The sequence below is a fragment of the Neovison vison genome, chromosome 13 (genome assembly GCF_020171115.1).
Source record: "Neovison vison isolate M4711 chromosome 13, ASM_NN_V1, whole genome shotgun sequence".
Lineage (NCBI taxonomy): Eukaryota > Metazoa > Chordata > Mammalia > Carnivora > Mustelidae > Neogale > Neogale vison.
This window is the reverse complement of record NC_058103.1, coordinates 84,892,585-84,916,565: the sequence shown is the minus strand read 5'-3', so window position 1 is coordinate 84,916,565 and position 23,981 is coordinate 84,892,585. Positions and strand designations below refer to the sequence as shown.

The 23,981-nt window shown below is 39.9% G+C and overlaps 2 protein-coding genes across 4 annotated transcripts; one reads left to right on the top strand and one right to left on the bottom strand.

The window, feature by feature from the left end:
• Positions 1–2,888: 2,888 nt before the first annotated feature.
• Positions 2,889–9,844, bottom strand: LRRC57 (leucine rich repeat containing 57). Its single transcript, XM_044230513.1, has 6 exons — positions 9,756–9,844; positions 9,401–9,506; positions 9,156–9,294; positions 8,332–8,600; positions 4,844–5,029; positions 2,889–4,429 (listed from the first exon to the last, which is right to left on the bottom strand). The coding sequence occupies exons 2-6, from the start codon at positions 9,482–9,484 to the stop codon at positions 4,388–4,390; spliced, it is 720 nt and encodes a 239-aa protein (XP_044086448.1). The 5' UTR covers positions 9,485–9,506; positions 9,756–9,844; the 3' UTR covers positions 2,889–4,387.
• Positions 9,845–9,894: 50 nt separating this feature from the next.
• On the top strand, positions 9,895–22,950 carry HAUS2 (HAUS augmin like complex subunit 2). Of its 3 annotated transcripts, none has more exons than XM_044230809.1 (6): positions 9,895–10,022; positions 16,374–16,466; positions 17,034–17,103; positions 18,402–18,534; positions 19,763–19,871; positions 22,509–22,950. In XM_044230809.1, the coding sequence occupies exons 1-6, from the start codon at positions 9,930–9,932 to the stop codon at positions 22,716–22,718; spliced, it is 708 nt and encodes a 235-aa protein (XP_044086744.1). In that variant the 5' UTR covers positions 9,895–9,929; the 3' UTR covers positions 22,719–22,950. The 3 variants fall into 3 exon arrangements, with proteins under 3 accessions (XP_044086744.1, XP_044086745.1, XP_044086747.1); XM_044230812.1 differs by lacking the exon at positions 9,895–10,022 and adding an exon at positions 10,108–10,258; XM_044230810.1 differs by lacking the exon at positions 16,374–16,466.
• The last annotated feature ends 1,031 nt before the right edge of the window (positions 22,951–23,981 follow it).

Below are 23,981 nucleotides of genomic sequence, written 5' to 3'. Positions count from 1 at the left end.
TAACAAACTGAATAAAGCAAAGGTCCTTAAATCAAGAAGCACTCTGATGGAAAGCTGCCTTTATAGCACCTTTCCCATTTTTTAATTGGAAATACTGACAGGACTTTTCTTCCTACGATTTGTCATGAGGGTCATTTTAATTATTATTAGTCTCTTACTTATTTGAGCTTTAATACACTAATGATTGAAAGGATGTTTATGCACTAGAACTACAACCCGCTTAGTGAAGGTACTGTTAACACGAGGACTTCCATAGGCTGACGAGGAAAATATTTAGAATGAGATTCAGTCAGGCTCTCTGGAATAGAAATGCTCCATGCCAAAAGGAGTAGTTTGGCAGGTGGTGGTAAATGTGTAAAGAGAGAAAGTATAAAACATTAGGGATTGTGATATACCGAAATTTTAAAATGTTTTTCATGTTATGGCTAAAGGCAGTAGTTCTGAGGATACCAAAATGCTGCCCCCACAGTAAAATTGGTTAGAAGTGTAAGTTAAGGCACTCAACTATCTGAATTTATACTCTGCCACTTGCTGAGACTGTAAGCGCATTTCTATGCCTCAGTTTCCTTGTCTGTAAATGAGGATTAATAATTCCTCCTCCATAGAGTTGTCATGAAAAGTCAGTGTGGTGATGCCATGTCAAGAACTGAGAGCAGCACCCAATAAATGCAAGAGCTTAATAAATTATAGTTGCTGTCCTCTCTTGGGTGGAGCTCTTTTGGGGTCAAGAGTCCATTTGTGAATTTGATGAAAGACAACTTAGCCTATCTCTGCAGAGAAATAAACATAAACATGAATCACGCATAAGTAAAAATCACGCATTAGTGGGTCTTAAAAACCTATCTGTGGATCCCAGGTTACAAATGCCTCCAAGAGGAAGAAAGAAAGGGAAAAAGAAGAGGGATGAGGTCATAGAAGTTAGGTCCATAATGCACAAGAAATACAAGCTGTTGACTTAAAGCCTTCTCTGATTTTCTCTTGTAACATTGTGTGGAAACTTGTTTCCAGTACTTTTGAAAGGTAGTAACTGAAAGTAGTTAACACAAGCTCTAGAGTTTGACCACCTGTTTCAAATTTCGCTTTAGTCATTTACTTGTGTAGTCTTGAGCATAACACTAACCTATAATAAAGGAGTTCAAAAATAGTATCACCCTTGGGGCATCTGGGTGGCTCAGTGGGTTAAGCCTCTGCCTTTGGCTCAGGTCATAATTCCCAGGGTCCTGGGATTGAGCGCTGCATCTGGCTCTCTGCTTAGCAGGGAGTCTGCTTCTTGTCCCCCTCCTCTGCCTACTTGTGATCTCTGTCAAATAAAGCCTGGGTGGCTCAGTGGGTTGGGCCGCTGCCTTCGGCTCAGGTCATGATCTCAGGGTCCTGGGATCGAGTCCCGCGTCGGGCTCTCTGCTCAGCGGGGAGCCTGCTTCCTCCTCTCTCTCTCTCTGCCTGCCTCTCTGCCTACTTGTGATCTCTCTCTGTCAAATAAATAAATTAATTAATTAATTAAATAAAAATCTTTTAAAAAAATTGTATTGCCCTCAATTTAATTTTTTAACACTAAGCTCCTTCTTCAAGTTTCCAGTCCTATAATAACAGTGGTATTTATCCGTGATAGTTATGCTTGTTTCTTTCCTCCTTACTTTTTTTTTTTAATATTATTTATTTGTCAGAAGAGAGAGAGAAAGCGCAAGCATGGGGAGCCAGCAGGCAGAATGAGAAGCAGAATGTGGGACTTGATTCCACAACCCTGGGGTCACGACCTGAGCCGAAGACAGAGGCTTAACCCACTGAGCCACCCAAGTGTCCCTTCCTTTATCCTTGTTACCACACTTCAACTTAGATCTTTTCATGTCATGTGTGAATTATGAATCTCCTCTTAACGCAGACATTCTATATTCAATTGCACTTAGAATTAGTTTCTTTAAATATTATTTTCTCTATTAGGTCACTGTCTTATCAAAATTCCAGGTTATCCCAGTTACTTTCCTAATCAGATTTGTATTTTTTTTTCAGATTTGTATTTCTCAGATTGATACTCAAGTTCTTTATTCTTTAGTCATTTTTTTTCATCCTTTTTAATGTATTTGCTCTAAGCCTCCTGTTTTTATATGACTCGCTAACTTCTATTTTAATGCCGTACAGGTGAAATAAATGGCACCGTTTATTGATTGCTTACTCTATCATGGGCACTCTTCTAAAATGCCTTTATGCATCTTTTTACTACATCCTTCTAACCTGAATGGTTGGAGGTGTTGTCCATATTACAGATGAGCATAAATTGCTCAAATTCACAAAGCTAGTAAATGACAGACTGTGTATTCAAACCAGGATCTTTCTGACTCCAAGGCCCATGATCTTAATATACTACACTGACTTCTAACCAGGCTCTAAAAGAATGTGGGTGACTTCAGGTTGGTGGCCAAACAAATATGGGTCTCCAGACCACACACAGGTTAACCAACTTCATTATGTTGGCTCATAGGTGAGTCAATACTTGTGCTTTATAAATCTGGGCATGTTACTTCACATAGTTCAGGCCCACAGGTAGCTCATTCTAGCAAGAGACAGATGAATATAGTGCTATCAGAACAGATGGGGGAGCAATTAATTTGGCTTAGACTTAAAATGAGTTTTAGATAGAAGGAGCACATTTAGTGAGACAGGGCATTCCTGACTGAGCAAACAATGTAAAGGCAATTACAGGGGAGGCGCACACTGTGGGTTTAAGGAGCAGAATAATCTGGTATGACTGGGCAGGTAAAATGAGAGTGAAGAAAGGGTATCTGGAAATAAGGCTGGGTTCAAGTTGTGAAAGCTAGCAGTCACTGATTCTCAGAGATGGGGGATATTTTTAACTCCAAATAATAATTAAATGTCTGGGGACATTTAAGTTATTTAGTTTAGAAGTTCTGATTTATTAGATGTTAAGCACTGATTAAAAAAAAAAACAACCTAGAGAAACATTGTTTAGTAGACCAAAAGATTAAGCATTGAAGTTTACAAAAAGCAAAACTCAGTTGCTAAGGATAAATTGGCAGCCCATCCCTCCCTATGGTGAGAAACAGAAAATAACATGGGAAATATGGAATACCCGGATCAGATTTCAAGTCAGAGAGATTTACGCATATAAACACGAAGCTGTTGTGATCTATTGACTTAATGGTTAAACTAGGTTTATAAAACAAGAACTGACAATACATGCTAAATTGCCCTGGCAAATACAAAATCTCTGAACATTAGAGTGGTAGTTTCCAAAATGTTCATGTCAGTAACAACCAGAAGTCATCTACCTTTGTACTTTTAGTTTCTCTTAATAAGCATTGTTCCAGTACTTGCAAGGTATTTATCAGTCACATGAAGGCATTTCAGTACTCCTGCACTTTAACAAGAACATGAAACATTTCTTTCTAATCAGTTTACTTTCAAAGGGCCACATACAAGTTAAAATCCTGCCTTCTTCCTTTGAAGGATTAACCCTTTCTCCAGCCGAAGTTCATTAAAAATTCTTTATTTAGTGTATTCTTGCATCCCGAGAATAAACTTTATAAACATAGGTTATTTTAAAATATTGTAGCAGTAGTTTTGATAGGTAATTTGATTAGAATTATAAATACAAAAAGGGAAAAGGATTATCAGAAATAAGATTATTTCTAACAAAGCTTCAGGAAAATCTTGATTATGACAACCCTTTGTATCTTACAAGTTTTGCATATATGATTTTAGCTCTTCAGAGCCCCCTACCAATAAGGCACATGCAATAGTAAAAAATTTGCTACTGCAGCCTTGGGGAACATCTCTTAGTGTTGTGTTGGTGCTTTCTCTGACACAGTACACTTTTAATCAAGACAGTCACATATTTATGTACATTCTAACTTCCAAGTATAAACACTGAAATTGAACTGATGGACTGAAATAAAATCATAAGCCCTTAGATTAACCATGGTAGCCTCTCACAAATTATTTAAATTTCATAAAAATATGAAATGTTAACACAGGTGGAATGGCAACTGACTTTCTGAAAGCGCTCATACACCGAAACTAAACATGAAATTTCAAGCTGTGATATGGAGTGGTTCTGTTACCAAGCAGCATCCTTCATTGTGTAAATAGTAATGAGCTATTGATTTTCTTAAAGCCAGACTAATGATGGTTTTGATGATCAACACTGTCCTTTATCCTACCCATGACTCAAAATGGAGGACTCTCACTGTCCCTTGATTTTTTAGCTTGCTTAAGACGAGCCCTGGAAAGGAAAAAGATCACAGAAATATTATCTGCAGGAGCATCATCTCCATACTGCAGATAATCCTTCACAACAGGAGCCTCTGATTCAGCCAGATTGCAAGAGATTCTATGTCAGTGTCCTGTAAGTTTCCCGAGCTCCTGGAGAACATCATGCAAATTTCTTCTTAGTGGCCGTGAATCTCTCCATGTACTAAAAAATTATAAAAGAAGAATATGGTATTTTGGTATATGAAAATATTAGCCTTTTTTTGAAATGGGGATTTTGTGATTTTTTCCATTTAGGATTTTATTGGCTATGGTCTTTTTCATTTCCTACAAAATCGACCTATTCTAAATGCAGATTTAAAGCACACAGCTTTGGGTTTTTCCCTTATATTTTAAGAGGACACCCATCAAAAGACAAAAATGCTTTACAATAAGCTACTTGGAAGAAAAGTTACCTTGGCACAATACCATTTGGCTAATTTTTAGAATCCACCTCCAAAATGGGGAACAAATCCTGCTGACATAAACAGGATTATACATACACCCTGTAGCTATAAACGTTCATGTAGTTTTCACCATTGTCCTCTCTGGAACAATGATGAAGTACACTGATACATACCTTATCATATCCTTCCAGTTCTCGAAGTTTCTTTATTTCAAAAAGGTTGCCTTCCACAGCAAGCAGACAGATCTGGGAATCACTGAGAATGCTCTGTGGAAGCATGCTGAGCTCAAGACAGTTCTCTTCCAGGCGAAGAACTTTAAGGCGAGGACAGCAAGAGATCTTTACTGAGATCTGTGATATCTGTTGAACAACAAAAGACTCATATGAAAAAGCAAAAGCACTACTATATACATATATTTTTTTACTAAATTAAAACAAAAACTTGACCATTTGTCCTAGTTCTTTTACCACCTCCATTTTCTCACCACCTACTCATTCCCAAAGCCTGTGCTATCTAGCTTCTGTTACTCCTCCTCCACTTTTTGGAAAAAAAGATGCTGTTTGAAGGTTACCAGTGGCTTTTTAGAAACAAAAATGTTCTAATAAAAGTACTGTTGATTACAGAAAATTTGAGAGTCAAATAAGTTTAAAGAAAAAAGTTACCTCTAATCTGCCACCATAAACGTTTTGGTGCATTTAATATACTGCCAATCTTTTATGTGTACATAGTTGCAGTGCTGCTATACTGCCAAAGTCAAGGATTCACTGTCCTCACTCCCTATTGGACTTGATTACCATCTACCACTTCTTTGAAACTCCTTCTTGTACCTAAATAGTGGACTTCTCTTTTGAATTATTTCTGATTTTTGGCTCCCCCACCCCTTGTTCCTATGGACATTTTTTAAAAAAGATTTATTTGAGAGAGAGAGAGATCACAAGTAGGCAGAGAGTCAGGCAGAGAGAGGGGAAGCAGGCTCCCCACCGAGCAGAGAGCCCAATGAGGGGCTGGATCCCAGGGCTCTGAGATCATGACCTGAGCTGAAGGCAGAGGCTCAACCCACTGAGCCACCCGGGCGCCCCCCCATGGACATTTTCAAGCAGCAGTCTAATACTTAATATTGGACCTTTTTCCTAAACTTCCTCCTTAAAAGCTCATCCTTTCTTAAAGCTATCACTTCTGTTAAGACCTGAAAATCTTTATCTACATTCATATTTGCTCCCGTCTATTTTTTCCTGTGTGTCTAATTTTTAGTAAAACATTTCGGTTGGGATGAGTCACCATTATAATCAACTCAGTTGATATCCATTTATCCACTAAGTAGCACCACTCTTCTTTTAGGACCTTGAACAATTAATCTTTGATTCATTCACCTCTTTTGCCCTTTAAATTCTCCAAGTCATCACATTGTATTTACTCTGCCTGGTATCTTAGACCATTACCTGGGAACTTTTTACAAATATAAATTGTCAGGGGCGCCTGGGTGGCTCAGTCAGTTCAGCATCCAACTTTTGATTCTGGCTCAAGTCATGATCTTAGGGTTGATATGGAGCCCCATGTTGGACTCCACATTCATCTGGGAGTCTTCTTGAGATTCTCTCCCTCGGCCCCTCCCCCTTGCTTGTGTGTGCACATGCACGTGTGTTCTCTAAAAAAACAATTTTTTTTAAAGATTTTGTCAGAGTGCACATGTGCACAGGAGAAGGGTCAGGCTGAGGGAGAAGCAGGCTCCCTGCTAAGCAAAGAGCCTAATTTGGGACTCAATCCCTGGACGCGGGGATCATGACCTGAGCCAAAGGCCGACACTTAACAAACTGAGCCACCCAAGATTCCCAATAAAAATCTTTTTTAAAAATGTAAATTCTCAGACCCTACTCCAGACCTAATGAATCACAAATGTGGAGGGTGGGGACCCAGTGATGTCTTCACAAGCTCTTCTGGTTAACGTGGTGCACACTAAAATCAGAACCAGTGATAATAGGGCAGCAGCGTAGGTGAATGGGGTAACTGAGAAATTAGTACTTCTTAAGGTTTTTCTGTAAGTTTATTTCAAATAATCACAATTTTTTCCCCAAAAAATTCAACATACAAGAATATCCACTTTTGGGTGTGCCTGGGTGGCTCAGGTCATGATCCTGGGGTCCTGGGATTGAGCCCCGCTTCTCTCTCTGCCTCTGCCTCCATCTCTCTCTCTCTCTCTCTCTCTCTGTCTCTCATGAGAAAATAAATACTAAAAAAAAAAAGAAAGAGAAAAGAATATCCACTTTCACAGAAAAGGTGAGGCAATCTCAAAGACAGACTGAATTTTATCACAATATAAGATTATTACAATCTAGAATGGTTTTATACAATAAAACCTGGCAGTGATTGAAATGTTTATCTTTGTGGTTCAATATGGTTGCCACATACAGCTTTTGAGCACTTGAAATATAGCTAGTGGCAAAAAACGGATCTTAATTTTTTTAATCTAATTTTTTTTAATTTTTTATTTTTTATAAACATATAATGTATTTTTAGCCCCAGGGGTCTGTGAATCACCAGGTTTACACACTTCACAGCTCTCACCATAGCACATTTAAATCTAAATTTTAACACCCATGTGTGGTGGTTGTATTGGACTATGCAAATCTAGAACTGTATGCAGTAAAAAGGCCACTTAGTCTCACTATGTTTAATGTTTCATCATTTAAGCCTTACGTCTTGACCAAGGATTATTTCTCCAGATACTTATTAACAAAGAGCTTCCAAAGTAATGGAAACCAATTTCAAATATTTCAATTAAAGCTGTCCAACAATGAAATGGGCCAGAAAGCCTGTCAGTTATGAATTTTCAGTAAAAGCAGGACATGCTTGAGAAAGAGGTCAATAAAGGGACAATGAATTATCTGTCTTGTCGAACTCCAAAAACTTACGAGTTAAAGCCTCTTTTCTAGGGGCGCCTGGGTGGCCCAGTGGGTTAAAGCCTCTGCTTTCAGCTTAGGTCATGATCCCAGGTTCCAGGTATGGAGCCCCGCATTGGGCTCTCTGCTCAGCAGGGAGTCTGTCTCCCCTCCTCTCTCTCTGCCTGCCTCTCTGCCTACTTGTGATCTCTGTCAAATAAATAAAATCTTTTTTTAAAAAAAAGCCTCTTGGGGCGCCTGGGTGGCTCAGTGGGTTAAGCCGCTGCCTTCGGCTCAGGTCATGATCTCAGGGTCCTGGGATCGAGTCCCGCATCGTGCTCTCTGCTCAGCAGGGAGCCTGCTTCCTCCTCTCTCTCTCTGCCTGCCTCTCTGCCTACTTGTAATCTCTCTGTCAAATGAATAAATAAAATCTTTAAAAAAAAAAAAAAAAAGCCTCTTTTCCACTCTACCTGACATAGCTCCCTGCAAGATGATTAGAGGCATATTTGAAGAGGCTCTGAATTCTTCAAGATTTGTGAAATAGTTTAACTTTTGAAATTATCCTACCCCATTACCCATCCCACTCTCCTGAAAACACCTATGCAACACACACACAGTGTCTCAACTAATTCGATAGCACTTTGAGCTTTGAAATAGTCCAGCCCATAGACTTTACTGCTCATCTAGCCTCTGATACCCAGCTCCATGACTACAGTTTAGAGAAGAACGAATTACAGAAGACTGTAAACCCACACGATTTAAGAAAAAGCCCTTAAGCTCTAGACCTGGTTCTGGTTGAGATTGAGTTCGATGACCTGAAGCTCCCCTACTATGTCAGGTATGCTCCGAATCTGATTCTTGGAGAGATCCACCACATCCAAGTGCCGGAGGCTACAGAGTTGTGGTGGTAGTGCTCGAAGCTGGTTCCCAGAGAGGCTCAGGGTCTTGAGGGCTGCCAGTTGCCCAAAGGTAGATGGTAGCTCTCTCAAGTGGTTGTTGTTCAGGCTTAGCATCTCTAATTTTTTCAGATTGCATAACTCCTCAGGAAGAACAGCTGACAAGAAAAAAAATTAAAAGCCTAAATGATACAGCTGAGACACACCTTAGACAAAGTCTAGAAAAACTACATGGCCACCTTATATGCCTCCTATCAATAAAAATCAATTAAATTCCAACATTTTGTGCCATTTTTAAGTATTGCATTTTACCAACATAGTCTTCAGAAAGTGAGGGTGCCATCAAAATACAAGAAAGCATTTATGTATATATTGGGCTCCTTTTATAAAAGGACCTCTGCAGAATCCGACAGCAATTTTGTGGGATTTGTTAGGCTCCCCCTTCCCACTCCATCCCCTTTTTTAAATTTGCAAAATTAGCTCTGTTTACATTACATCCCAAAGATGGTCTTCCCTTTCAAGTCCAAATTAAGCCAGTACCAATCATTACACACCAGAGGAGGCGTGTAGATGTAATTACAAGAGAGCTTCAAGCACTCTGTGTCTTGAGCTCTCAGAGCGGTTTCATAACAACAAAAATCAGCTTGTAAGAGAAAACCACCCTTCTTAACAGCTGATCACTAGCAAATGCTTCCCAGGCGCAAAAGCCGTACTCAGTTTGTTGTTGTTCAAGGAGAGGCTCTTCAGCACAGTGAACTTCCCTATAATCATAGGCGGTAGGCTCTCGATCTTGTTGTTGGACAAGTCGATGGTCCTTAGATTGCTGGTCAGCTTCTGCAGCTCTGAGGGGAACTGGAGAAAGGGGTTCACAGCGCGAAGAATCCCTCACCGATTAACTTCGCCACCCCCGCAGTCCCTCTCCCTTTAATTTCCCTGGTCCGTCCCCTCCCAGTCTCACCTCGGTCAGTCCACGGTCCTTAAGCTGAAAGACACCAGTTTTCTGCGCGGTTTCCACATGAGCGCGGAGGGCACTGTTTCCCATCCTAGGACCGCGGCTCAGGTGCCTGCAGGAAGGAAGCGCAGCTGTCACCGCTCAGTCCAGGCACCCAGCCACCCCATCCGCCTCTCGGCTGGGTCTTTTGGCCAAGCTGTCACCTCCTGCCGACTCCTAGATCTTGGGGACCAACTAAAAGTGGCAAGGAAGAAAGGGAAGAACAGCCCGACCACCACGCCCAACAAGTTTTACAGCTGTTCTGAGGCCTGATGCCGCTAGAGCCTACAAATGATCAGGGAGCGCGGGACTCGTCTCCTACCCCTCAGCTCACAGCCGGCTCAGCAAGGGAAGACCCGCGGCCCGCGCTCGCCCGGGATGAGCTCCCCGGGCTTCCACCCGGGCGGAACCGCCCAGTGACGTCATCGATCCGCGCCGCGCGGTCGCTCTGCGTTCCACTCACTCATCGCGGGAGCCGAGGAGGTGGGTCCCAGCCATGGCTGCTGCGAACCCTTGGGATCCCGCGTCCGCTCCGAGTGCTGCCGGGCTACTGCTGGGCCATTTAGTTGCTTCGGGGGTGGTCACTCAGGTGCGTGGACGGCGATGGCGTCATTAAGGGGGTGCCGGCGGTGGAGACAGAAGATGGCTGTGAGGTGGTGGTGCTGGGCTAGGGCCTGTGTGTGAGGGTGCTGGGTGGGGGCTGTGGTGGAGTAGAGGCCAATGGAGGCCCTTCCAGGCAACTGTAGTGAGGGTTCTGTAGTGGTTGTGCGAAAGCGGGGCTCGGAGCAGAGGATGTTTCAGGTGTCCGCGGGCGAGTTATCCTCGGTCAGTTCTTGAGGGATAATAAAGATCAGTCTTCTCCTGCTTTTTCTCACCCAGTGATAGCGCCTCTGTATAGTAATGGGTGCCGGGGTTAGGAAATACGATTAAGTGTTAAACGCTCCCAAACGCTTGTTTGAGGTATTGAAACATATTCGGGGCGGGAGATGCTGGGTAAAGGAGAGCTTCAGGGAAAGCACACAACTTTAAAGGCAAAAAAAAAAAAAACATTTAAAAAATGTTGAGAAGTACCAGGAAGACCTTGGAAGGTGAATGCAGGAGGGGAGTAATTATCAGAGAAGAGGCACATTAGTCCCAGCTTTTTAGTTGTAGTTTTAGGTTCCGCAAGAAGAACATGTTAATATGCCAAAGTGAAAGGAGCCAATAGAGGGAGAAATTAAAGATACGCGGGAATAATGGAATCCAAGTGGCAGAAGTGACAAGGGAATGGGGAAAGTGAGATTGAGGGAAAGAAATTTTGAGATAACGAGCAAGTTGAGGGTTTTCACTAAAAAGGAAATGGAAAAGTAGAAAGGTAAAATCATCCGCAGAGATTAGCTGTATGAACATGATGGAGGATATTTAGAAGAGTCATTAGAGAATTGTACCTTACTCTGTTTTTTTAAAGATAGATAGATTGATAAAAGAGAGAAAGAGGGTGGGGAGGAGCAGAGGGAAAGAATCTCAAGCCGGCTCCTTGCTCAGCTGAGCAGGAGGTTGGGGCTGCATACCACGACCCTGACATTAAGACCTGATCCGAAATCAGGAGTGAGAGGCTTAACGGACGGAGCCACTCAAACGCCCCTACTGTACACTAATTTTTTTTAAAGATTTTATTTATTTATTTGACAGAGATCACAAGTAGGCAGAGACACAGGCAGAGAGGAGGAAGCAGGCCCCCTGCCGAGCAGAGAGCCTGATGTGGGGTTCCATCCCAGGACCCTGAGATCATGACCTGAGCCGAAGGCAGAGGATTAACCCACTGAGCCACCCAGGCGCCCCTACTGTACACTAATTTTTAAGATGAAGAATGTAAAGGGGCGCCTGGGTGGCTCCATTGGTTAAGCCTCAGACTCTTGACTCTTGATTTCGGCCGAGGGCCTGGGGATGGAGTCCCGTGTGGGGCTCCGCGCTCAGAAGGAAGTCTACTTCGTGATTTTCTCCTTCTGTCCGTCCTCGCTTGCGCGTGTGCGTTCTCTCTCCTCTCTCTCTGAAATAAAGGTTTTTTTGTTTCGTTTTTTGTTTTGTTTTGTTTTGTTAATGAAGAAACTAAGGCGTAAGAAGAGCAAGAAATTTACCCAAGGTCACTCAACCAGTGAAACAGATCACAGTGTTCTCCCTTTTCTGACACATTGTATCATCTCTGGGATGAACTGTGATAGGTGATACTATGACACTATCTTGAAAAAGTTTAAACTTCTGATGAAGAATTCCTGTAGACTAACGGAGGTTCTAGTAACCAGATCTTAAGGATTGGGGGTGGGAGGGGTTACAAATTAATGCATTGGAAAGTAGGCAGAACATAACTACAGAACTCCACCAGTTCTCACCTTCTCTTACCTCCTGTTTTCTTCCTACCAAATCGCCTGGTAGTCTCACTTACATTGTTTAGTTCTGTAACAAAGTAATTTGGCAAACATACTGTAAGACATTTGGGACTTACCCTCTAGAGTGTATTGGTAGAAGAAATAAACACCTAAGAGAATTTTGACATTGATAAGTCAGGTATTTGTTGGGGTAGAAGTTGTTGTGAAGAGCCTTGTCTAGTGTCCTTTAAGTAGCACTAACTGGACAGTTACCTGTTTTGCCTACAGGTTAAAATCTCTTTAAGACCATTTTACAATCTTACTACACAACTAGTCCCAATGAGGAAACCTTACAGATTTGTAGTATGATATTACTTCAAGCAAACTTTACATATGAAGACCTATTTTTATTAGGAGGATTTAGCATTGGTTCTTTCAAAATGATGTTATATGATCTCTTTAGCCTATCCCTTAAGTGCGCATCATCCCATGTACATTTAAAAAAATCAAGTGATGCTTGAAATTGTGATAACAATGCAACTCTTCCAGAAAACATAACTTGTTTGTGTTTTGTTTTGATCTATCCATTGGGGAATGATTCAGTGGAAGAAAGTATAGCTAACGCTCTGTGAGATAAATTGGGTATTTGTTTTCGTTTATGCCCTAGGACTACTTTAGTGGCCTTACATCCTAGCTATTTTTCTGGCAAGCTTTAGTGAGTTATGGTAGGTCGATCGAATACATACATATACACTATATAGAGATATATGTAGACATTATTTATATGTATGTTTATACATTTATATATAAATTTTCTATATAAATTCTGTATAAATATATACATTTATATATATATAATTTTCTCAGTGTGTCCTGCCCACCTCTGTATCTCCTCCCCCACTTTAAAGCCTCTGCTTTTAATTTCTCTGCTATACTGCCTCCCTTTTAATGTCCCTCAGCTAGAATTCAGTATAAAGTAGAAAGGACAAAAAAGAAGAAAGGATGCTCCCAAACACAAGTTTATACATATATGTACTTTGTACACAGTGTTATCAGGATTTTTATATTATACATAAAAGTCTTAGATTTCATCTTCTTGTGCCTAGCAACAGAATGAACAGAAATACCTTAAACAGACTCCCTTTATCAGGATCCTTTCATTTTCGGTGTCCCTTTACCCTACTGGCATATAAAGTGTATAATATATATTGGCAGTAGTCAACAGTAAGAACTTTTCTGTAGTCCCCAATCCTTGCCTTTTTTTTTTTTTCCTTTTTTTAAGATACAAGGTTAAGTCACAATCCTCAAATGTTAGAATTAGAGAAATTTGGCTACTCTTTCTTTCCTCTCTCCTTTTGGCTCTCCCTTGAATGTTCTCACTTTTCCATTGGTTTCTTTTACATGTTCTTGGCTAAGCTCCATTACCGTGCTGTTGAACCTAACAGTTTACTCGTTTGCATGTATTCAGTTAAGATTAGCATATACGCAGGGAGTGATGAAGAGATACCAGACTACGAGTAAGTTACGATGAGGAATGGGAGATGTTTTACTTTTCATTGATCTTCTACCTAAGAGCAGAACGAAGAGTAAAAAAGTTATGCTGATATGATGGGAATTCAGTAGATTAGATTCATCCTCATTTCAGCCATGATACATATTTATAGAATGAAGTTAAACTCGTGCTTTGCTCTCCCAAACCTCGATTTTGCCATCAGTAAAATAACTTGTGTTATCTCCGTCATTGAATGGCATATCTATCTGTCCCGTCACTAGGGATCCTCAGAGTCAGTATTGACTTGACTTTATCCCTGGTACCCCATATCAGCCAGGATTTGCCCTTTTTAAAATAGATTTTATTATTTATTTGAGAGAGAGACAGAGTGGGAGAGAGAGAGAGAGCATGAGCAGGGTGAGGAGCAGAGGAAGAAGCAGACTCCCTGTTGAGCAGGGACTCTGATGGGAGGTTCAGTCCAATGTAGGGCTGTATCCCAAGGTAGATGCTTAACTGACTGAGCCACCCAGGTGCCCCAGTCGTGGGTTTTTTGGTGGTGAAATACTCATAAAACTTACCATGTTAACCATTCTTAAAGTGTACAATTCAGTGGCATGAGGTACAGTCACAGTGTTGTGCAACTATTTTCAAAACATTTTTTTTAATCAACCCCAGTGAAAACCCCCATATTCATTAGTCACTCCCCATTCCTTACTGCCCCCCAGCCTAATTATTTTTATTTTCCTTACCATCCCCATTTAAATTTCTAAGATATATATCATCATGTTACTTCTTTACCACGAAGCCTTGAATTACTCGAATTTCCTGCATTATAATTGCTTATCATAGCCATCAAGATCTTCTACACTTATGTAGGAAACTACATATTCAGATTCTTCTTCCCCTTCTTTCCACATATATGTTAGTACTAGAAAGCTTTTCCTTCCCATCCATCCTTCAGTCTTCTACAGCCTAACTCAATGAATGCCAATAAAATCGGTTGTCATTGGTCAGCAAATTTTTGCTATTAAGGACCAGAGGGTAAGTATCTGAGGCTTTTAGGTCAATATGGTTTTATCTTGTCTATTGTAGTGTGAAAGAAGCCAGAGGTAATAAGTAAATGAATGGGTGCAGTTGAGTTTATTCTGGATCCTGAAATTTCAATTTCATGTTGGACGTGTATCACAAAATACTGTTTTTATTTTTTTCTCCCAGCTTTAAAAAATTAAAAAAACCATTCTTAGCTTATGGGCTGTACAAAAATCGGCAGTGGGCTGCATTTAGTTCATAGACTATCCTCTCCCACCCTTTTTCCTATAAGATCTCTAAAGATCTCTAAATGTGCTAATATTCTTGAAAAGAAGAAAAGGATACATAGAAACTCGTGGATGAAGCCAGAGGATGAACAATATTCTTATTCTGAAGTAACCTGCAATTTAAGGAGGCAATATATGCAAGCAGTATTTTGCATAGAATTAAAGGATAGGGCGCCTGGGTGGCTCAGTGGGTTAAAGCCTCTGTCTTCGGCTCAGGTCATGGTCCCGGGGTCCTGGGATCGAGCCCCGCATCGGGCTCTCTGCTCTGCAGGGAGCCTGCTCCCTCCTCTCTCTCTCTCTCTCTCTCTCTCTGCCTGCTTGTGATCTCTGTTGAATATATAAATAAAAAATCTTTAAAAAATAAAAGAATTAAAGGATAAAAGGAGGGAGTAAGCTTTTTAGAAGAATAATTCCACCTGGACAAAACATTCCTTTAAGAGAGTGAGTATGTGAAAAGAGACAGTATGAATGAATTATAGCCAATAGAGGTCATTGAATGAATCAGATAAATGATTCCGTGGTGGGAAAGTATTTGACTTTAGCCCCAGGAAGGTCAGAGGCTAGGTTTTGTTGATTTGTGTAGAGGTAATTCTCCATCAACCTCAAGCTCATCCTTCTTAACCTTATCAGCTGTTACTAATGCAGTTGTATTGTGCATAGTACTTGAGGAAATAGGACAAAGTGATTGAGTCTTGTTTGTTTTCTTATTTTTTAAATATTTGGCCAAAAGATTTGTGATAGTGAATATTTAGTGCCTTTTGTTTTAAAGAACATAATTCTTTCTTTCTTTTACTTTTTTTTTTTTTTTTTAAGATTTATTTAGGGGCACCTGGGTGGCTCATTCAGTTAAGCATCTGCCTTCAGCTGGGGTCATGATCCCAGTGTCCTGGGATCAAGCCCCCTGTTGGGCTCCCTGCTCTCTCTCAAATAAATAAATAAAAATTTAAAAAAAATTTTTTTTAAAGATTTTATTTATGTATTTGACAGAGAGACAGATCACAAGTAGGCAGAGAGGTAGGCAGAGAGAGAGGGAAGCAGACTGGCTGCTGAGCAGAGAGCCCGATGCGGGGCTCGATCCCAGGATCGTGGGATCATGACCTAAGCCGAAGGCAGAGGCTTTAACCCACTGAGACACCCAGGTGCCCCTAAATAAATAAAATCTTTTAAAAAAAAAAGTATATTTATTTATTTGAGAATGAGAGAGCAGGCACAGACTGAGGTGCAGAGAGGAGGGAGAGGAAGAGGGAAAGAATCCCAGGCAGACTGTACACTGAGCACAGAACATAATGTGGGGCTCAGTCTTAGAACCCCAAGATCACTACCTGAGGCAAAATCTAGAGTCTGCCTGACGCTTAATCCACTTAGCTACTTGGGTGCGCAGATAGTATTTTAAAAAGAGGAATATACATTGCTACTGTTACTCTCTGTACTTCATTTTTCAAGGGCTGTGTTGGACGTAATAAATCCTCATGTTTGGGGCACCTGGGTGGCTCAGTCCTTAAATGTCTGCCTTTGGCTCAGGTCATGAACCCAGGGTTGTGGGATCGAGCCCCGTGTTGGACACCCTGCTCTGCAGGAAGCCTCCTTCTCCTTCTCCACTCTCCCTGCTTATATTTCCTTTCTCGCTGTCTCTGTCTATGTGTCAAATAAATAAGATCTTAGAAATAAGTAAGTAGGTAAATAAATAAATAAATAAATCCTCATGTTTTAAGCCTATGGGGGTGCTATTCCAATGCACACAGAAACTTTGTGACACACTGCTACTTTCTCTGTTCATTTACCAATAGGAGATGTTAAATATATCCAAGAAATCAGATTCCTACTTTGCAAACTTCTCCAGACTACAGCAGATCACAGAGATTCAAGCTGAAATCTACCAGGTATATTATATTGGACTTTGTACTTTCTTTTTTTTTTAAGATTTTATTTATTTATTCAACAGAGAGAGATCACAAGTAAGCAGAGAGGCAGGCAGAGAGAGAGAGGAGGAAGCAGGCTCCCCACCAAGGAGAGAGCCCAATGTGGGGCTCGATCCCAGAACCCTGGGATCATGACCCGAGCCGAAGGCAGAGGCTTTAACCCTCTGAGCCACTCAGGCGCCCCTGGACTTTGTACTTTCTGTTTCTAGTACAGGAAAAAAAAATTAATTGATTCCAGCAGTAGTTCTCTTACACTTGGAACATTGTCTAGCACATAACTGGGTAAGTGTTTACTTCTTTGTAGTAATAGTCATAGTAATAGTTAGCAGTAGTAGGTAGCAGTAGCAGCAGTACAGCTTCAATACCAAAATGAAAATCTTCAGTAAATTCCCTGGGCTCATAACAAATCCTCCTCTCCCTGTGCACCCCCCCATATTCATGGGTTAGAGACTATGCCTTTTTTACTAAAGTTTAAGCTTTCAGGCAACATTCTACATAAACTAAGTATTATTTTTCTTCTCAATGTAGAAAAACTTGGAAATTGAACTTTTAAGACTAGAAAAAGATACAGCAGATGTTGTTCATCCTTCCTTTTTGGGTAAGTAATTTGATGAAATGGGTAGTCATTGGAATTTCAGCTTTTTTTGAATTACCTTGGATAAGCACCAGGCAATAAAATTACAATATACCATAATTTTCTTAGGTATTAGCCCAAAGCTAATAAAATCTTATATTCTGTGCTCAAATAGAAGTTCTGTTGGTTGTAGTGCAAATAGCATTAAAAGTGACCCAGGTCAGAGCTCTTCAAATTGAAAGCTTGAAAGACAAAGAAAGGCTGAAGAACTTTCCAGATTCCGAGAAACTAGAGGGACTCCACAGCCAAAGTACAATGTGGTCATGGATTGAATACTTGATTATGAATTCATTTTGCTATAAGGGACATTATTGAGTTACTTGGTGATATGTCAATATGGACTGTATTAAATACTAGTAGTATTGTACCAATGTTAAATTTTCTGAATTTGATATTTGTAGTTACGTAAGATTATGTTCCTATTTGGGGAAATACATGCTGAAGTTTTAGAGGTGAAAGTTCTTGGTGTTGACAACTTACTCTCAAATGGGTTAGCAAAAATACATGTATTGAGTATGTGAAGAAAGAAAGATGTAGGTAAATGTTAACAGTGGGTCTAGGTGAAATGTATGTGGGAGTTCAATAAAACTTTCCTCTAAGTTTGAAATTTTTCAAAATAAAAAGAATGATTCAAAAAAAAAGAATCAGTTGGCAGCATTAATTGAATTGTGGTCAAAATATTGAAATAATCAGAAATAGCTTGAAGATATGTTCATTTTTTTAATTTCATGTAGAATGTTAGAGGCAGAGAAAAGATTTTATGTGAAGAATATGACTCTGGCTATAAAAACCTAAATAGATATAGAGTTGAATAATGAAGACAAAGAATTTAGCACTGGACTTGGTTGTCAGCAAGCAAAATAAGAGAAAATCATTGTGGGGTCCCTGGGTGGCTCAGTGGGTTAAGCCTCTGCCTTCGGCTCAGGTCATGATCTCAGGGTCCTGGGATCGAGTCCTACATCGAGCTGTCTGCCCTGGCAGGGAGCCTGCTTCCTCATCTCTCTCTCTCTCTCTCTCTCTGCCTGTCTCTCTGCCTACTTGTGATCTCTGTCAAATAAATAAATAAAATCTTAAAAAAAAAAAAGAAAGAAAATCATTGAAAGTAAACTGGTTTTGATATTAAAGAGAGCAAAGGGGAGATGCTTAGGGGGAAATGGATTAATTTTTGACATTGGTAGTGTCAAACCAAAGCAAAAAAAATTATTAGTGATTTTAAAACTTGTCATATTGCTAACTGTAATTATGGTTTCTGGTTTGTATAGCTCAGAAGTGTCATACTCTGCAAAGCATGAATAATCATTTGGAAGCAGTGCTAAAAGAGAAGAGGTCCCTCAGGCAAAGACTGTTGAAACCCACGTGCCAGGAAAACTTGCCTATTGAAGCTGTTTATCACAGGTTAAACTAAAGAGTTGAAATTAGTGGTTACACATATTTCTTGAGGGTTTAGTTTATTTTTTTTTGTTTAATAGTTATTTCATAGCATAATTTATTAAACAATATATAGTGATTATATCTGTTATCATTATTTTTAATGCTGATACATACAATCAGAAAGAAAATCTTCTGCTTTTAAAGAGTTAAGCTGTGGTGAAGAGAAAGGCATTCTTTTTGCCCACTGTATTTTGGGAATGATATAATGAATTCAATGAAAGAAATTAGATCAATAACATCTAGTAAGATGGATAAAAATTATTTTTATCATGTATAGACCATTTTCTATGAAGTAAGCTTATTGTTGTGTTAATCGTACCTATATGTAAAAATTCTCTTAGGGAGTGTAGGCAGAGAGAGATGAAAACCATGTCAGCTAAAAGAAAAAAAACATGAGTTCTCTCATTTCTGCTGTTTGTACGCCTCAAAACCTTGGGCAAATGATTTGTTTTAGCCTCAGTTTCCCAGTCCATAGAATGGGGATGCTTTCTGTTCCTCTTTTCCTCATACAAGTATCACAAGTACAATAAAAACAACAGTAAAGAAGCAAACATTTTGGGAATCTGATTGCTAACTTTCTCCACCAGTGCTTCACTAGCTGACCCTTAGCAAATCAGTACCTCTCTCTTAAATGTCAGATTTGTTATCTTGTAGTAAAAGAATAAATGTAAAAATTCCGTTCTTGTGGATATATTCAGTTATCTATTCAGTATAGTAAAATACCATTAATGTATATATTATACATTATATATATCAGAAGAACTGAGTAATGATTTTAAAGCATTTTGCAAATGTGAAGATTCAAAGTGGTTTTAGCTGTAGACAGTTTCAGTCAAGTACATTTATCTTTATTATCTTCACCCTTCATGGAGAATGAGTAGATTGAAATGGAATGAGATTTAATCTAGGAAAATTATATGAGAAAATTACTAACATTAAGTTTTGTCTCATATTTGGTTGGGTACCAAATTAGCATTGTCTCTTTTTCTGTATGGATGACAAGCTAATTTCTGCTTAAGGTGAAAGAAAATAACATTTTTATCACTGGTATTTCCATGAATGCAGAAAGGTTATTACTGGCTTACTGGGTTGATTGTAGTTCTCTTATATTAAAAGTCCTGGTTGAAAAGAAAAAAAAGGAACACAAACTAAAAAAAAAAAAAAATAGTTGACTTTTTTCTCTCTCTTTTAGCTGTATGGTACATTTGCTGGAATTGGCAGTAACTTTCATTGAAAGATTGGAAAACCATCTTGAAACAATTAAAAATATCCCTCATTTGGATGAAAATCTAAAGAAAATGGTGAGTATTAACAGTAGAAGTTAAGTATCTCAGCTACTTCACATTACATTTGGCTGTCTTTAGTTCTTTTATACTAGAATCTCAAATGTGTGATTGCTTTAATCTTTTTTTTTTTTTTTTTTTGAGAGGGAGAAGGTGGGGAGGGGCAGAGAGAGAGAATCTTAAGCAGGCTCCACACCCAGTGCAGAGCCTGATGGCAGGATTTGATCTCACAAACCTGTGATCCTGACCTGAGCCAAAATCAAGAGTTGGACACTTAACCAACTGAGCCACTCAGGCACCCCTTTGTTTAACTTTTTGATAGCTAATATTTTAAATGACTTATTTTTTAAAATTAAAGTGTCTTTTTAGAGCTTTTTTTAGAAGTCATTTTACATTGTTTTATTCTAATATTTAATAAATATGTGTTATCTTTATTGTTCAAGGGGTTATGCCATAGTTATCAGGAGAGAGAAACAGATATGACAAGTCCCTGCCCTCAAATTCTCAAGGTTTAGTGAGCTCTAAGATACTATCCGTTTTATAATATTATTTTTGTGCAGTGGATATAGTAGAGAATTACAAAGAAGGTCCTGTCTATTAAGCAAAGAAAATGGAGGGATTGTTTCTACTTTAGGGAGATAGGGAGTAGAATGGGGGTAAGAATGCTTCAGTAAAGTTTTTATTTTATTTTCTTAAGATTTTATTTATTTATTAAAGAGAGAGAGAGAACACAAGCAAGAGGGAGAGAGAGAAGCAGACTCCACACTGAGCAGGGAGCCCAGTTTGGGGCTCGATCCCAGAACCTTGGGATCATAACCTGAGCTGAAGGCATATGCTACCCAGCTGCCCCTTCAGTAAAGTTTTACATAGTAGTTAGTAGTTAGTAGTGATCTGAAGCTTGAAAAATCAACGAAATTTGTATCAAAAAGAATAGTTTGGTCCAAAGCAGCAATGTGAGGAAAGACCTGAAAATTAGCGTTGGCAGTTTGGGGGAGGAGTCGTACTCCACTTTGGCTGATCCTTAAAGGTATTGAAAGGGAGATTAAATCATGGTTAATTTATGGAATGCCTTGAAAACCAGACTGAGAAGTTGAGACTTTTGAATACTGGGGAACATTCAACAGTTTAAATGGTTGTTTGGTTTGGTTTGTTTTTAGAGAAGGGCACAGACGAGTGACTTGATCAGAATTACACTTTAATGGAGACAATATTGGGTAGAAGAGACTGAGTGACTCAGAGTATGGGCAGAGAGCTCAGCAGCACCTGGAAGCTTGTTAGAAATGCAGAATGCAGACTTCATTCACCTTAGACATTCAGATTCTGAATCTATAATTTATTAAGTTCCTCAGGTGATTCCTACACCCATTAAAGTTTGATAAACTGTAGGTTAGAGGACTAGGCAAATGAACCAAAGGCAGAGAAACTTGGAGAATAAATACAAGCATTCAGATAAAAGATCTAAAGCATAGGAAAACAAAAGATTATATAGACTTTGAGATTTGGGACGTCAAATTTCTAGAATGTGTCTACTCTTTGGACAAGAGACACATCCAAAGTAATGAAGTAACTAGCATTGACTTGAGGGTGAGTAGGATCAAGAAATCAAAAAAGCTAATGACCGGGCGCCTGGGTGGCTCAGTGGGTTAAGCCACTGCCTTCGGCTCGGGTCATGATCTCGGGGTCCTGGGATCGAGTCCCGCATCGGGCTCTCTGCTCAGCAGAGAGCCTGCTTCCTCCTCCTTCTCTCTCTACCTGCCTCTCTGCCTACTTGTAATCTCTCTCTGTCAAATAAATAAAATCTTTAAAAAAAAAAAAAAAGCTAATGACCTTGTTTTCTCACACGCCTTCCACAGAAAGTAAATCTTCAATCATTGTTGAATTGCAATAAAATCAAGTTTGTGATACTAAATGTACACTCAGGTAGAGATACTCAGTAGACAAATATGGGTCTGAATTTTAGGAAGGGGGTAGGTTTTACAATACAGATTATGGGTCATCTGCTTTGAAGTGATAATTGAAGACAAAGAAGAGGTGAATTTATAAAGAAAAAGCATGTTCAGGCGCCTGGGTGGCTCAGTGGGTTAGGCCGCTGCCTTCGGCTCAGGTCCTGATCTCAGGGTCCTGGGATCGAGGCCCGCATCAGGCTCTCTGCTCAGCGGGGAGCCTGCTTCCTCCTCTCTCTCTGCCTGCCTCTCTGCCTGCTTGTGATCTCGCTCTGTCAAAGAAATAAATAAAATCTTTAAAAAAAAAAAAGAAAGAAAGAAAGAAAAAGAAAAAGCATGTTCTGTAATAAGTAGGGAGGATACAATTTTTTTTTTTTAAGATTTTATTATTTATTTAACAGACAGAGATCACAAGTAGGCAGAGGCAGGCAGAGAGTAGGGAGGGGGAAAAGCAAGCTCCCCACTGAGCAGAGAGCCCGATGTGGGGCTCAATCCCAGGACCCTGGGATCATGACCCGGGCCAAAGGCAGAGGCTTTAAACCACTGAGCGACCAGGCACCCCGGGAGGACACAATTTTAAGACGCCTTTGTATTAAGGGGGTAGAAAAGGTCAGGTGTGCACTTTTGGTATCATAACCATTTATGATATAATAATGATATATTGATGACAAATGTAATTTCTCCTCTTTTCCCCTTCTTTCAAACACTACAGAGTATGGCTTTAGCAAAAATGGATATGTTGGTGACTGAGACAGAAGAACTGGCAGAGAATATACTCAAGTGGCGAGAACAACAAAAGGAAGTTTCCTCTTATATCCCCAAAATACTAGCAGAAGAAAACTATCTGCATAAACATGATGTTGTAATGCCTTCTTTACCTTTTACTTCTAAAGTTCATGTCCAAACTGTTAATGCCAAGTGACTTGTCAACTTTATTTTTGCCTAATTGTATGTATTATGTGAAGTCTTTTTCTAACCAGTTGTAATATGGGCATGTATAAGCTCTGCTGCTAGCAGTACTGAAAGAGCCCTCTTTATATTGAAACAGTAAGAGTCCAAGTTCATTGAGACCAAATTGAGTTTTCCTTTGTTTTTCACATATTTTCATTATACTTTACAGTAAAACTCTTGAAAATTAAATATGAGTTTATTAACACGAGTGCATTAGCCATTTCTCAGACAGCAACTCTATTTATGTCTTCTTTTTAAATGCTTGTTTCTGAATTTTGAAGAGTCTTCTTGCAAGTGAAAGTATGTCAGTTTTTCCTGTGAGATAGTTACTGAATGTATAGAAAAGAGCAAACATAACAGGCCTAACTGCTATCCTTTGAAAGGCTTGCTTACAAAGTTGGTCCTTGCCTGGCTTCTGGGAATTTAGATTTCACTAGAGTTCCTTCCACTATCACTGATAAGGGCACTCACTGTGACTGAAGTATTTGTACAGTGTGGCTTGTGCTGAGCACCTTTCCTTCTGGGAGTCTAGAATTTTGGTGCATGGTAGAAGATAGCTATGTGGCTAGCCCATGATAATAATCCTCGGTGCTGCATTTCTTTCTTTCTTTTTTTTTAAGAGTTTATTTATTTGTTTGACAGACAGAGATTACAAGTAGGCAGAGAGGCAGACAGAGCGAGCAAGGGAAGCAGGCTCCCTGCTGAGCAGAGAGCTCATCCCAGGATGCTGGGATCATGACCTGAGCAGAAGGCAGAGGCTTTAATCCCCTGAGCCACCCAGGCACCGCTTGGCACTGCATTTCTTTCTTTCTTTCTTTTTTAAAGATTCTGTTCATCTTTCTGATAGAGATCACAAATGGGCAGAGAGGCAGGCAGAGAGAGAGGGGGAAGCAGGCTCCCCGCTGAGCAGGGAGCCCGACCCGGGGCTTGATCCCAGGACACTGAGACCATGACCTGAATCAAAGGCAGAGGCCTTAACCCACTGAGCCACCCAGGTGCCCTGCATTTCTTTCTTTCTTTTTTTAAAGTTTTATTTATTTATTTGACAGACAGAGATCACAAGTAGGCAGAGAGGCAGGCAGAGAGAGAGGAGGAAGCAGGCTCCCTGCTGAGCAGAGAGCTCATCCCAGGATTCTGGGATCGTGACCTGAGCTCAAGGCAGAGGCTTTAACCCACTGAGCCACCCAGGCGCCCCTGCCCTGCATTTCTAATGAGATTTCATGAAAGCCATTTC